The following is a 12468-nucleotide window of genomic DNA, read 5'->3' on the forward strand; positions in this document are numbered from 1 at the left end:
TAGGTGCAGTATGTGAATATGAATGTACAGCGGCTGAAATAAGTATTTAACATGTCACTTTTTTTCTCACTAAATATATTTCCAAAGGTGCTATTGACATGAAAATTGCACCAGATGTTGGGAACAATGCAAGTAATCCATACATACAAAGAAAATAGAACAAATAAGCTCAGAAATTAAGTTGTGTGTAATAATGTGAAATGACACAGGGAAAAAGTATTGAACACGCCAACTGGTATTTATTTAATACTTTGTACAAAAGCCTTTGTTTGCAATGACAGCTTCAAGACGCCTCCTGTATGGGGAAACTAGTCGCATGCATTGCTCTGGTGTTCTTTTGGCCCATTCCTCCACACAAATAGTCTTCAAATCTTGAAGGTTCCGTGGGCTTCTTTTATTGACCTTGAGTTTCAGTTCTTTCCATAGATTTTCGAATGATGCAAGTCAGGTAATTGGCTGGGCCATTCTAGCAGCTTTATTTTTTTATCTATGAAATCAATTGAGAGTTTCCTTGGCAGTATGTGTTGGATCATTATACTGCTGAAATGTCCACCCTCGTTTCATTTTCATCATCCTCATAGATGACAGCGTTTCTTTTGTCAAGAATGTCTCGGTACATTTGCCCATTCATCCTTCCTTCAATAAGGTGAAGTTTACCAGTACCATTTGCTGAAAAGCAGCCCCACACCATCCTGTTCCCACCTCTGAACTTGACTGTTGGTATGGTGTTTTTAGGGTGATGTACAGTGCCATTTCTCCTCCAAACGTGGTATGCATTATGGCATCCAAACAGTTCAATTTTGCTCTCATCAGACCAGACTATATTCTTCCAGTATTGAACTGGCATGTCCAAATGTTTTTCAGCAAACTTTAAATGAGCTATGACATGCTTTTTTTTTTTTTTTTTTTCTCAGCAATGGGGTCTTGCGTGGTGAGCGTGCATACAGGCCATGGCGGCGGAGTGGATTACTCACTGTTTTCTTTGTGACAACAGTACCTGCTAATTGCAGGTCTTTTTGAAGCTCTCCACAGGTGGTCCTTGGCTCTTGGACAACTCTTCTGATTATTCTTTGCACTCCTTCGTCACAAATCTTGCGAGGAGCACCTGATCACGGCAAATTTATGGTGGCATGATTGGCTTTCCACTTACGTATAATGGCCCCAGCCGTGCTGACTGGAACTTGGATATGCACCTGTAACCAATGCCATCGTTATGTTTTGCAACTATTAAGGCCTCTTTATACTCCCGTGCTCACGCGGCCGACAACACCTGCATTGCATCACATGACTGACGAATTGGCCCGCACGGCCCCTCTGTGTATCTTGACGTGCACATGGCAAAAATTGTTGCTGCGGTGATCATATTTCCTGATTGGTCTGTTTTAGTCACATGCTGTGATGACGTACTCAGCGTGCCCCTTGGTTCTACATAATCTACGCCGCCGCCTTCTTGATCAATTTTACAGCACCATTAAATGTATCATCTGGTAATCTAGGTCCATTTGTTCCAGCAGACACTGTTCCACGGTCGTCATTGTTGTTGCTTTGTTCCTTGTTACTGAAAGGAACGTAAAAACGGCTACCGGAAATGGCCCAAAAAATGCAATGGAAACTCCACCCCGTGGTGTCCTAGCCAATACCAGCCGTAGCGACACCCCCGACTTGGAGGTGAACTGCAGTACATTTTCCAAACTGCGTGCGCGGGTTGCGCTCGAGTATCAAGGCAAACTGCAGTGACGTCAGCGCGGTCACCGCCCGCGGGAGTATAAAAAAGCCTTTAGTTTGCGATGGTCAGCTCTCTCTCCTCTTCCCCATGAGGATATGTGTCTTGACTCACACCTTGGCAATGAGACCTTTTTGTAGGCTTTGTCCTGGCTTTCCATGCCTTTTCCACTTCCTTTTCTTCATGTGTTCAATATTTTCCCCCGTGTCATTTCACGTTTTTACACACAACTTAATTTCTGAGCTTATTTGTTCTACTTTCTTTGTATGTATGGATTACTTAACTTGTTCCCAACATCTGGTGAAATGTTCAGGTCAATAGCACCTTTGGAAGTATATTTAGTGAGAAAAATGGCAACGTGTTAAATACTTATCTCAGCCGCTGTATGTGAAAGGTTCCACGACTACTGTCACAAAAATTATAAAGTGGAACCTCGATTTAACCGACCCTGATTTACCAGACTTCAGTTTTAACGGACAGAAAATACTGTCCAGTTGGAACTCAAAATCACCTCTTTCATGTACCAGTGCAGTAAGTTTGGATAAACTTTGAAATTTTCAAACATTTGAAAGCTTTTTTTTGACAATAATTTCGTACTGTGGGTGATGTTAGCCAACGAAAACAGAACAAAACAATAATTTTTCACTGTACGTGTGTTTTTAGGCCACAAAAAAAAGTGCTTCAATTTCAATTTCAAATTACAGTGGACAATCTGATTTAACGGACGACCCCTCCCACCGTTAGTCCGTTAAATCGAGGTTCCACTGCATTTCTAATCCAAACTACAAGTTTCAAGCTCGGAGATGTTCTTCTCGGCGAGGAACTGTCAGATGTTCAGGGCATTGTGAGCAGGCACGTTGTCATGGTGAAGCATCCACATATAGTTCTGCCACAACTCTTGCCTGTTCTCGCGCACTGAACAAGGCAAACTTCACAGGATCTCTTTGTAGCATGCTGGTTGATTATCTGTTTGTAGTGTGGGTTTGAAATATATCTTTTTTGACACCAGTTCTGCAACACACCATGTATGATTCTAGCAAAAACCGACCCTGCTTCTGAGATCAGACGACTTCGGGCATTCCCAGGGTTGTTCTCTGGCATTATTATAATTTACACTTGGAATCTCTATGGTAGCTTCCTCACTTGAAAATTATAGTTCCGCCAGAATACTCCAGGTGAAAAATTACCATCTTCAGTTCCAGTAAATTTTTCTACGTGCAATCAATATTCTGAGATCAGCACTGAATAAAACAGAGGACTGAGTTTTGGTTACAACAAAAATGAATTGATTGTTCATTCAAAAAGTTTTTGATCCCATCACTTTTAATATTTGTAATGAAGTCATATCTGGCAGTGTTCCCCAACCTTCTTTGCACCGCGGACCTGTTGGGAGTCGGCATTTTTCTCACGGACCGGCTGTGGTGGCGTACACACACACACACACACATATATATATATATATATATATATATATATATATATATATATATATATATATATATATATATATATATATATATATATATGTAGCTCCTCAATGAGAGTAGACTTTGAACTCCATAAAAGTAGTTCTGTCCGTGTCGAGCAGCAACCTATGATTGCATCTGTATCAGAGGGTACTTGGTGCGTGAGAGTTAATTGTTGCGATAAACCCGTATTTTAAGTAGGACCCCTGATATAGTGTTGTTTCTTCAGCAAACGTAATGAACTGAAATAGTTTATGAAGTGATTTTGTTCTTTGAGCTCTCCCACCGTTAGCCAGCTCGCTCGGACCGGAAACGGAAGCGTTCGAGTCTCGACGTGTACCCCCCTACCCACCCTTGAGGACTTGCACGCTGCCAGAACTAAGACAAGAGCGTGCAAAATCCTCTCGGACCCTCCGCATCCCGGTCACCGGCTCTTCCGGCTCCTTCCCTCAGGTAGGCGCTACCGATCAATGCAAACTAGAACTAGTAGACATTGCAACAGCTTCTTCCCTCTTGCGATCAACTTCTTAAACACCTAACCTACAATTCCATTACAACATGCTGCCAATTTTTTGACTTGAGTTTGTTGTCACATTTCTGTGGGCCCAATTACATTACTCATGCACTCACTGTAGTTGTCCCGCCAGGCTGCACTATTTGCATATTTGTTGTTGACTGATACTGGCCACTCATGCCAGAGTAGCATCTGCTCCATTTGCACACTGATTGAGGAGTATCTGTAACATTTGCACAATCAACATTGTCCCAGATGATCGCACTACTCGTCACTTTAAACCGCATACACTCCTTGAAGTCTCAGCGCCCTTTGCACAATGGTCATTGCACCGGACTATTGCAATATTAGTCGTTCGAACTGCTCTAAGTGCTAGAGGACTCTGCATTTATTGCTCAGTGACTGTTTTTTTGTCAATGTCTTTATGTCTCCAAAGTGACTGTCTCTTGTCGTACTAGAGCGGCTCCGACTACCGGAGACAAATTCCTTGTGTGTTTTTTGGACATACTTGGCAAATAAAGATGATTCTGATGAGACGCGCAGCTGGTGCGGCAGAGAAGATCCAGTCAATTTTCAAAATAAAACACGTTGACAAGCGAATGCAATACAACAGAAATGACATCAATTGGTCATTCTTTCTCTGCGGCCCGGTAACAAATGCCTCCCGGCCCGGTACCGGTGGTTGGGGATGACTGATATATGGTATTTATGGCTCCTCTCGTATTTCAATGTGCTGTTTAATTAAATAAACAATTATTGCATTAACAGATAGAAGAACTGGCTCATAAAACATATGAAATACAGTATGTTGACAGTGAAAATGTGTCTTTCTTGTGATCAGAGTTTTGACTATCTTTGATATATATCCATCAATATCCATCAAGATATCCATCAATAGTATCGGTCAAACATTCAGGCTTATCAGTCATTCCAGTCCCACCTGATTAGCTTCTGAGTTGGCGCTGTTATGGGAGGTGGACAAAGGCGGAGTGGCCAGGGAATGTTGACGGGCAGAGAACGAGGAGAGTGGTGGTTGAATGAGAGGGGGGGTGTGGCCAAAGGCATTCAGGCCCCTCTGCTGAGACAACAACTGCTGATACGCCACCGGGTTAATGGGATGAGGGAAACTGAATGAAGGGCTGGCGTAGAAAGAAAAGGAAAGGCCATTACATCACAGGAACGAGGAACACATTTTGGTACGTACACAGAAAGGTCACTCCTAAAACTTACAAGGCTCTTGGCAGATGAATATAACCTTATCTGATCAAAGAATTCTGCTCCAGTTTGTATCTCTGCAGAGTATGTTTTGATGATATACAGTATAATTGCTTCTACATACCTGATTCCTCCAACTGAGAGGTGCCCGTAAGAGCTGCTGGCAGCTGAACTAGAGCGGGAGTTATTGATGTAGGCAACCAGGGAGTTGGGTGAGGTGCGGATCATGGTCTGCAGGTCAATGCTGGCATCTGATAGTGGAGAGATGGATAGTGCCCTCTTCCTGCTCAGTCGTGGTGTCATCCGGGGACTGGAGAAACGTGAAACTGTACACAAACCAGAAAGCCAAGATTACAGTAGAGTGATCCCTTTGCTATCCCTTGTGGTTCACTCATTGCGGATTCACTACATGGCAATTTTTACAAAATGTTTTAAATATAGGTCAGTGTAGTGGTGTTACTTACTTGCCACCTCTTTGTTACAGCGAGCTTCCTTGGCTGTATGATTTTGACGTGGCAGGACTGACTCATATAAGGTCAGCTGGGCTCTTAATCTTAGCATAAAAATGAGCTCTTAATATTTGCAATAAAAGAAAATGTACAGAGTGATCTCAACTCATACACTTGGTCAGTCACCGAATCGCTTGAGAATACAAATAACATGGCTGGCATGCCACTGTTTAAAACACAAGCCACAGTCCAGTTTTAATCATTGAAATAAATTGGCAAATACCAGCCTCAGCCCGACGTATAGCTAACGGACACACTCGTAATAATACCGACAGGAACAAATGCAATTAAAGAGCAACATTTAGCTTGATTTTCTCCAACTACAGCACTGGAGTTAAAAACCTCATCACAATGAATTCCGGGTTCTCGTAATGCTTTTCGCTGACCACATTGTCAGGGTGAGGAACGGTGTCATTGCTTTGGGCAGGAAATGGCCTGTTTCCCCAATGTTTTCATGGCTTTTTGTCCATGTCAGCTAAAATAGGCATGTGCTCATGCACAGTGTGTGGATGGTGACCCCAAGTATCACATATTGGCATTAAATTGCATGTATGAAACATAAATGTATACAATAATACAATAAATAAGTGGTCGCTACATTGCAGATTTCACTTACTGTGGGGGTTTTCCGGAACATAAACCCCGTGATACACAAGGGATTACTGTTTTATCATTCTTAACTGCATGCTTCCTAAATAATAAGAATATGTTGTCCAACAATCAAATGCTTCAGTAACCATATGAGCAATTTCCCATACACTAATCCTCTTTAACTTAAAACAGTGGAAGCCAGCATTACCTTGAATAAAATAAATCCCCCAGCATATCCACAGAGGTCACATCTAGCCTTTAGCTAGGCTACACTATCTCTCGCATCTCTTACTTGCACAAACTGCTCTCCTGTTAAACATTTGCATCCTCTAATGCATAATGAATCCCCACCAATCTTTGCCAGTAATTACCATGATAACAATCACTTTCAGACCACTCCAAGTTAAATGGAGGCAATTTAAACAAATTGATCTCAGAATACCATTATAAAGACGAAAACCTGACTCAGACAGATCGGGAACATAGCCAGCTGCCGGATTTGGTTGTTAACAGTATTTGTATCTCATGCTTGTAGTAAAAAACAGTAATAGGAAATAATGGGAGTACTTTCTCATGAACTTGAGTAAAATGCTGTTTATTTTTCCATACTCACTTTTGCTCTTTCTCAGAGACAGATCTCTTGTGTGGATCAACAGCTGCTGATTTATAGCGTGGGAGGAGAGAAAGCAGGACTAGTTGTTTGAGCGCACATGTAATTAGGTCTTACAGCAGACATTATCAGAGGTGTGAGAGGCAGGAAACTCTTAATGGGCACATCACAATTCACCTACGTCCATGCGGTAACCTGACACAGTTTCTACACCTTGACTCCTGTCAATACGTAGCAATGACAGAGTTGCCAGTGGCGCTCAGAACAGTTCCAGCCAAATGAATCCTGGCACCATAACTACTGTGCCAGACCCAGAGCAATAAACCTGGGTCTTACTACCAAAACTATTCTGTTTGGAGGTGGTTGTCGTAAAGGAAGACATATGCACCTGGTTAAAAGGCCCGTGGAATGCAACAGCAATTTGGGGGATAAACGCAAAAAGGGAACTATAGCAAAGACTCAGAAGTATTTTAAAAGCAACAGTGCCATATGCCTCTTCGCTATATGAAAGAAAGATTTTCTTTAATTTCACATGTGGCAAGCAAACGTTTTATCAGGAATCGTGGGCGCGGATCTCATTGTTACAGTCAATGCTTCAAAAGGATTGTGCACGTTGCTGTGATGATTTGTATTTTTTTTTGCAATATAGTATAAAGTAGGAAACACGCCTCACAGTCTGGCAGCCTGGCGACCTGGCGCTGGCCTTGGCCCTCTGGGCGGTTTGCCCAAATCAAAGCGCTCTCCTCCATCTTCTAACCGCCTCTTCAAGCTACACCCTAACTCTCAAGAAGTTGTGATGGCTCCAGCTAACAAGTAATATGCTGTTCTTCGGGCTTAACAAATGAAAAGGGCAGTTTCTAAGATAGGAGTTGTGGCAGAGGATGTCATTGGTCAAAGCAAAATTTTCCTGGAATAAACTGTCACTGTTTGGAAATGAGTGTTTTATAGGTGCCGCCTATAATTGAAACGGTGAGTTCCGGCACGGAGTAAGAAAACAGATGTGCAGGACATGGTTGCTCGGAAATGTGCACTCATTCCATATAGTGCGTGTGCGCGCGCGTGTGTCTGTATGTGTGTGTGCCGCACGTGTAATGTCGCTCTGTGGGAATACAATGAGAGCCGGTTGTACTTGTAATTGTGGGGCCTGCATTTGTATGGAGGCATAAGCACGCACTCTGATATAAACAGAATAATCATTTTACAAAGCATGCTAGTAAATAGTGTGCGTGCATGAATGTGTGCTTCTGTGCTTGTTGGAGAATTTTGCAAAAGGTTGTGCAAATCGCTAAAGCTAATGTTTCTCTTCCTCACTCTCATCACACGGATACGACAAACAACCAGTCATCGCTCGGAATAATCGTTCTTATCCCAAAAATCATTTCGAGTGATCTAAACAAAATATGAAACTTGTTTTGTGTAAGAAGTACAGGCTTTGTGACTCATTTACAAAGATCAAGACGCTGTTGAAAGTTTGCAGCAGAGCTGCTAAGGGGTGTCTCTTCGACCTTAAACAGTGCACAGTCTTTGGCATGTCTCCCTTGCCCTTGATATCGGTAAATAAAACCTCATCTTACTCCCTCTCTGCAAAGATGAACAGGACCGACTCTACGTTAGAGTAACACCCATGCCAGACTTCTCGAATTGATGCCAGCAGGACTTAAGCCCTCCACATCTACAGCCAGCCAACCCCATGGGCACCAAGATTGGCGAAATGTATATTTTCCCTGGTAAATTTGACAAATACTAACAGTGTGATTTTCTATTAGCAAAGGAACTTGCACTGAGTCCTATATGAGCCCCGAGTGTCCCAGCCAAACGCTGCTGTTGTGATTAACAGTGTGTTTATGCACACACTCACACAGATGTGCTCATGAACCAACATAGAGTTTGTGTGTATACTGTAACAGCCCCACCTCCCAATGGCCTCAGCACCACATCAGTACGCACACCTATCTCCCTCGCCCCAACTGCTTCATCAACACTGAGATCTTTCTTTCCTCAGGATGGTAGACATTTACCTTGGCTGCTGCTTTTGTCATGGGAAGCTCAACACTTTCCTAAAAGCCAACCTGATATTTGTCTGCCCACCCATGCCTTACAGCCTCTATTGCAAACTTGATTCTGAATGCCGCCCTTTGTAAAAGGGCGGCACGTGGGAGGAAACCGGAGTGCCCGGAGAAAACCCGCGCAGGCACGGGGAGAACATGCAAACTCCACACAGGCGGGGCCGGGACTTGAACCCCGGTCGTCAGAACTGTGAGGCAGATGTACTCATCAGTCGGCTACCGTGCCGCCCCTTTGTAAAATCTGCGTTATTGATTTTTACCTTGACATGGACGGTCATGTACCAGTGCTTGTGTTAATCATGATTTATTAATCAAGGCCATTATCCAGAGCTGTTTTAACGACAGCACAGTCCAATGTATAGCGCTCGTGTCTTATGTAGTGCTTATCAAGCTGTATTAATTGGACGTTTTGGTCTTTCTAGATTTCTCTGAAACTTTCAAATCACATTGATGATATGGCAATAATTAATATGTTTAGTCTTACAAGTGTTTCAACTCAATAAATAAATCAATATTAAAGAGTATTACAAAGTCTGCATTTATTGCTGATACGTTACACAATATCAAGTATTGATATTGATACTCTTTGCATTATAAGCATATCTTCTTGGGTCTACATTCTGATAAATTGAAGTTAATCCTAATAAGGTCAATAGCCATGTAAAAGATACAATCCTGACAGAGCACTCTGTGAAAGAGTTCAATAAAAGGTCTAGAAATGTTATTTCTCCTAAGTAAACCAGCAGTGCAAGTAGAAGGTGTCTGATGACCCATACTCCGGGGTCACTGAGTCCTCCTACGTTTTGCGGTGGGTCTACTCAATATTCCCGTACAGTATGTGCAAAGTGATTTTTTTGCCATCATTTTATCTGTGTTGCCATCCAAAGCAAACACCAAGTGATGAAGCACATATTGACCACCTCAGCCACTACTCGTCTTCTCTTACCCTGGCAGTAAATAAGGTCTTTGATTCAGGCTGAGGCGGCCAGTGCAGACCATTAGATGGCTGCCCGGGTCTATATGGGCCCTGTGTGCTCTCAAGGCCGCAACGCGAGCGCCTTCATGCAGGTACAAGGCCAACTCGGGACCGCATCATCACCACTAGGATGATGGAACACAAAATAAAGTCACTGGGATGGCCCCAGTCAGTGTAAGCACAGCATTGGAGCATGTAGTGGTGGATGGGGGTATTAGAGTAAATAGTCTATCCAAACAGCAGCACAGTGGTGGTCACTGAGGCGGGTGGAGGAAGAGAAGAAGAACACCTTGTAATCATTTTGTCTTTTTTTTTTTGGTGCTCTTTTTGCAGCTTACCTGCACGAGAGGATGACTGCATTTGTGTCTTTCCGTGAACATCCAAAGTCAGAGGTGGGTGGGGGAAGTGGGGCAATATTTGTATGGATGGGTGGTTGGACAAGAATGACAGACAAGACTATTGGATTATATGCCATTGAAACACGGATTGCACCCTGTGCTATCTATCAGCAACTTTTACTGGCAGTGTAAAAGGGAAATGCTTTGGAGCTTCAGTCCCACCATGATTCGTCTTACATGTTCCATTCCATCAAAATCCCATTTCCGAAGTCAAAATGAGTCTTTCACCCTGTTGAAATTTGACATTTATACGGTTGGTCGATTGAACGCAAAAGGCAATAAATGGCATTGGGCTTGCAAAACGACCACATCACATTTTGGTGTCGTTGTGACATACAAATGTGTTTCGTGTTTGGTACGTGATTGGTGAAGCGGGGCTGATGCCATACCAGCAATAAAATCTATTTCAAATAGTTGCATTTTTAACATTTAAATGCTATTTAATAGTATTAATTAAACCAAAGCTGCACTCCAAAAAATGGAAGCAGATAACAAACAAACATATCACCATATTAACTCATTAACACCACCTAAAACTTGTTCTTACCATCCACTGGACTGATGTAATCTGGTAAATGCGCCGCCGCTGCGGCCGCTGCCGCCGCACTGCTCTGCATCAAGAGGTCGCCATATGGGTTTCGCTGGCTGGCACTGGCCATCAGATGGTAGTATTCTGTGGGGTTTGCCCCCGGTGGTGGTGGAGGGAGAGCGAAGAGGGCTCGGTCTTTTAAGTGTTCATGGGTAACTGTCGGAGAAAAGGGAACCACAAAATCAGTTCAGGACTAATAGATTATGTTTTGTGAAACCTCAACGTTAAATCTCGACAAAACACAGTAAAATGAAGCAGTTCCACCAGTACAGAGGAAACAAATTCATTTTTGCCATACTCATTTGAATCCCCAAAGGAAAATTCAATTGTGTCTGCTCTATATTTTGTTTCATGCATACACCACACAAAGAAACAATTCAAATACAAGCAGGCAAGGGAGACGTCACGGCGATGGGCCAGCGAAAAGTGTCGTGCCTTTGCGGGTGCCCAGGAAGAAGACAAGAAACTCTCCAGATATCAATCCAATGTTCCCAATTTTCATATTGTTTAAATTTGGACCTAATGTTGTTGCTGCTGAGTAAAGGCAAACGGGTATATCTACCCGCTGTCCCTCTACTCTGTCGCCCCATCTCAACCCAACCGGCTAACACAGAGAACCTAGGTCCTGTTCGACGTTTCTTCAATTCCGTTCCCTCCGTGCTTGTCCGTGTGGGGTTCAGTTGTTTTTTTTCATATATACAACATATATAAAATGTGTGAGGAGTGATATTCTTGACCTGCTCAATGTGTAAAGTGCCCTTCGATAACATCTGTTGTGAATTAGGGCTACATACTGTAGATGAAATTGACTTGACTTGTATGACTGCAAAGTTGGAAGGAAACCTTAAGACTTGAAGGTAGGCGCTTGGGTAGCTGTCTCACGGCCACCACTCGTGGTCAAACAGCTTTACAGGCTTTTGTTTGCCCATCTCTGGCATTGGTGTGCATTTTTGACAATTTAGCCACAAGATTAAAGTAGTAAGAAGATGGATGGAAGAGGTCTGCGTTTCCTCTTCTCCCACTGCCTATCACACCTCAGTAGTTAGAAGTTTGTGGACAGGGATATGGCCTTTGGTGGATTAATATACATACTGGTAGAAAGTCAGTGGATTTTGGATTGGGATCACCGCATATACTGGGGAAGCAAAACGTGATGCCGCTCCCCCTCTCCCAATCATACACAGACATGGCCTACGTATAAGCTTACACATAAATTTAAAAACTTGATTAATCCGCACCTATTATTCTATAACAGTTGTAACAGCAGACAGACTGTGCTCCAACAGTTGCACTTCAATTGTACAGTGTGACTTTTGGCTTAAGATTGTTTGTGTGTGACCCCATCGACCAGAGGTGGGTGTCAGTCACATATTGTACGTGTAAGTCACAAGCAAGTCTGAAGTCATAACCTTCAAGTCTCAAGGAAATCCCAAGCAAGTTGAGTCAAGTCACTACTTGGTTTAAGCGAGTCGCAAGTCAAGTCATATAATCTTGCTCCAGCAATAACTCGGAGCTCGCCATCATTCCGGGAGGATCGACGAAGGAACTCCAACCGCTGGACATCGGCGTAAACAGGGCATTCAAAGTGAAGTTGCGAGTGGCGTGGGAGCCATGGATGACAGATGGCGAACACAGCTTTACTAAGACGAGGAGGCATCGGCGGGCGAGTTACGCCACAATATGTGAATGGATTGCGGACGCTCGGGCTAACGTGTCTGCTCGCACCGTTGTTCGAGCTTTCGTAAAAGCCGGCATCATTTCTGAAGAGCCGCCCGGCAACGAGACTGACTCCGACACTGACGAGAGGGAAC

The 12468-nt window shown here is 43.2% G+C and overlaps 1 protein-coding gene across 1 annotated transcript in view; it reads right to left on the reverse strand.

Moving 5' to 3' along the window:
* The window catches only part of gli2a (GLI family zinc finger 2a), a 94990-nt gene that overhangs the window by 12131 nt on the left and 70391 nt on the right, over window positions 1-12468 (reverse strand). Inside the window, 3 exon segments of the mRNA XM_061692499.1 lie at window positions 4644-4842; window positions 5043-5244; window positions 10616-10813. Of these exon segments, the coding sequence (XP_061548483.1) occupies window positions 4644-4842; window positions 5043-5244; window positions 10616-10813 (599 nt within the window).

Source organism: Phycodurus eques, chromosome 12 (genome assembly GCF_024500275.1).
Source record: "Phycodurus eques isolate BA_2022a chromosome 12, UOR_Pequ_1.1, whole genome shotgun sequence".
In the NCBI taxonomy this organism is placed as follows: Eukaryota; Metazoa; Chordata; class Actinopteri; order Syngnathiformes; family Syngnathidae; genus Phycodurus; species Phycodurus eques.